The following is a 2,665-nucleotide window of genomic DNA, read 5'->3' as shown; positions in this document are numbered from 1 at the left end:
ACAAAATCAATAGACAAAATTTGTTGTTTCTATATACTAATGATGAACTATCAGAAAGAGATATTAAGAAAACAATCCCATTTACAAATTCATCAAAAAGAATACAATACCCCAAAATAAATTTAACCAAGGAGGTAAAAGACATTCACACCAAAAACTATGACAATGATGAAAGAAATTGAAGAAGATATATATCAATAGAAAGATACTCCATGCTCATGGACTGGAAAAATCAATAGTGGGAAAATAGTCTGCACTACTCAAAGCAATCTAGAGATTCAATACAACTCCTATCAAAATTTCAATAGCATTTGTCACAGAAATAGAACAAACAATCCTAAAATTTGTATGGAACCTCAAGAGACCCTGAACAGCTAAAGCAATCTTAAGAAAGAGTAACAAACCTGGAAGTATCATGCTCACTGATTTCAAACTATACTTCAAAGTAATCAAAATAGTATGCTATTGGCATAAAAACAGACACATAAATCAATGAAAAAAAAAAAAATAGAGCTGCCATCTTGCGTCCCCGCGTGTGTGCACCTCATCTCAGCTGGTCCGCCCGAGACCCCCTGAGCGCCAACCCTATTCCCCCGCGCGGTCCCATTTCCGCTCCAACAAGATGAAAGAAACTATCATGAACCAGGAGAAACTCGCCAAGCTGCAAGCACAAGTGCGCATTGGTGGGAAAGGAACTGCTCGCCGAAAGAAGAAGGTGGTTCATAGAACGGCTACAGCAGATGATAAAAAACTTCAGTTCTCCTTAAAGAAGTTCGGGGTAAACAATATCTCTGGTATTGAAGAAGTGAATATGTTCACAAACCAAGGAACAGTGATCCACTTTAACAACCCCAAAGTTCAGGCATCACTGGCAGCGAACACTTTCACCATTACAGGCCATGCTGAGACAAAGCAGCTGACAGAAATGCTACCCAGTATCTTAAACCAACTTGGTGCAGACAGTCTGACTAGTTTAAGAAGACTGGCTGAAGCTCTGCCCAAACAATCTGTGGATGGAAAAGCACCAATTGCTACCGGAGAGGATGATGATGATGAAGTTCCGGATCTTGTGGAGAATTTTGATGAAGCTTCTAAGAATGAAGCAAACTGAATTGAGTCAACTTCTGAAGAACATAAAACTTGAAGAAGTTACTGGGAGCTGCTATTTTATATTATGACTGCTTTTTAAAATTTTGTTCATGGATCTGATAAAATCTAGATCTCTAATATTTTTAAGCCCAAGCCCCTTGGACACTGCAGCTCTTTTCAGTTTTTGCTTATACACAATTCATTCTTTGCAGCTATTTAAGCTGAAGAAGCCTGGGAATAAAGTTTGAAACAAGGTTAATAAAGTTCTTTGCCTAGGAAAAAAAAAAAATCAATGAAAAAAATAGAAAGTCCAGAAATAAACCCATACATATAAGGTCAATTAATTTATAACAAAGAGGCCAAGAATATACAATAGAGAAAGGATAGTCTCTTCAATAAATGGTGTTTGGGAAACTGGACAGCCATATGCAAAAGAATGAAACTGAACTACTATCAGGGCCCCTGGGTGGCTCAGTTGGTTAAACATCTGCCTTCAACTCAGGTCATGATCCCAGGCTCCTGGGATCAAGCCCCACATCAGGCTCTCTGCTCAGCAGGGAGCCTGCTTCTCCCTCTCCCTGCCGCTCCCCCTGGTTGTGCTCTCTCTCTCTGTCAAATAAATAAATAAAATCTTAAAAAATAAAAAGACTGAAAAAGGATTAAAGACTTAAATGTAAGACCTGAAACCAGTAAGCTCCTTGACAAGATCTTGCCAATGATTTTTTAGAATTTGACACTAAAAGCAAGGGCAACACAAGCAAAAATAAACAAGTGGGACTACAAGCTAAAAAGCTTTTACACGGCAAAGAAAACCATCAACAAAATGAAAAGCAACGTACCAGGGCGCCTGGGTGGCTTAGTCAGTTAAGCGTTTGCCTTCAGCTCAGGTCATGATCCCAGGGTCCTGGGATCAAGCCCAGGATCGAGTCCCACAACGAGCCAAGTACTGAGCCCCACATAGGGCTCCCTGCTCAGTGGGGAGCCTGCTTCTTCCTCTCCTCCCCACTCTTGCTCTCTCTCTCCCTATCTCTGTTTCTATCTCTGTCTTTCTCTCTTGCTCTCAAATAAATAAAAAAATCTTGAAAAAAAGCAACCTACCAAAAATGGGATCAAATATTTGCAAATCATATATCTGATAAGAGGTTAATACCTAAAATATAATAAGAACTCATACAATAACAAAAAACACAAATAATCCAATTAAATAATGGACAGTAGATCTAAATAGATATTTTTCCAAGGAAACCATACAGATGGCCAACAGACACATGAAAAGATGTTCAACATCACTAATCATCACGAAACTGCAAATAAAAATGAGATATCACCTCACACCTATTAAAATGCCTAATGTCAAAAAAAAAAGAAATAACAAATATTGATGAGGACATGGAGAAAAGGAAAGCCTTGTGCTCTGTTGGTAGGAATGTAAATTGGTACAGCCATAATGGAAAACAGTATGGAAGTTCTTAAAAAAATTCAAAATAGAACTACCATATGATCCAGTGATTCCACTTCTGGGTATTTATCTGAAGGAAACAAACACATTAACTCAAAAACAATATGCATCCCCATG

The 2,665-nt window shown here is 38.3% G+C and overlaps 1 protein-coding gene across 1 annotated transcript; it reads left to right on the top strand.

The window, feature by feature from the left end:
- The first annotated feature begins 527 nt into the window (after positions 1 to 527).
- LOC113917803 (transcription factor BTF3-like) lies at positions 528 to 1,111 on the top strand. The gene has a single exon (XM_035723414.1). It carries the CDS (start codon positions 623 to 625, stop codon positions 1,109 to 1,111), a length of 489 nt encoding a protein of 162 aa, XP_035579307.1. The 5' UTR covers positions 528 to 622.
- The last annotated feature ends 1,554 nt before the right edge of the window (positions 1,112 to 2,665 follow it).

This window comes from Zalophus californianus, chromosome 1 (assembly GCF_009762305.2).
Source record: "Zalophus californianus isolate mZalCal1 chromosome 1, mZalCal1.pri.v2, whole genome shotgun sequence".
Taxonomy (NCBI): domain Eukaryota; kingdom Metazoa; phylum Chordata; class Mammalia; order Carnivora; family Otariidae; genus Zalophus; species Zalophus californianus.
Note: the sequence above shows the minus strand (reverse complement) of the source record. Positions and strands in the feature narration are given on the sequence as shown.

Excerpts from the sequence above, each read along its gene's own strand:
- LOC113917803 (XM_035723414.1), top strand. The coding sequence starts at position 623 with ATGAAAGAAACTATCATGAACCAGGAGAAACTCGCCAAGCTGCAAGCA.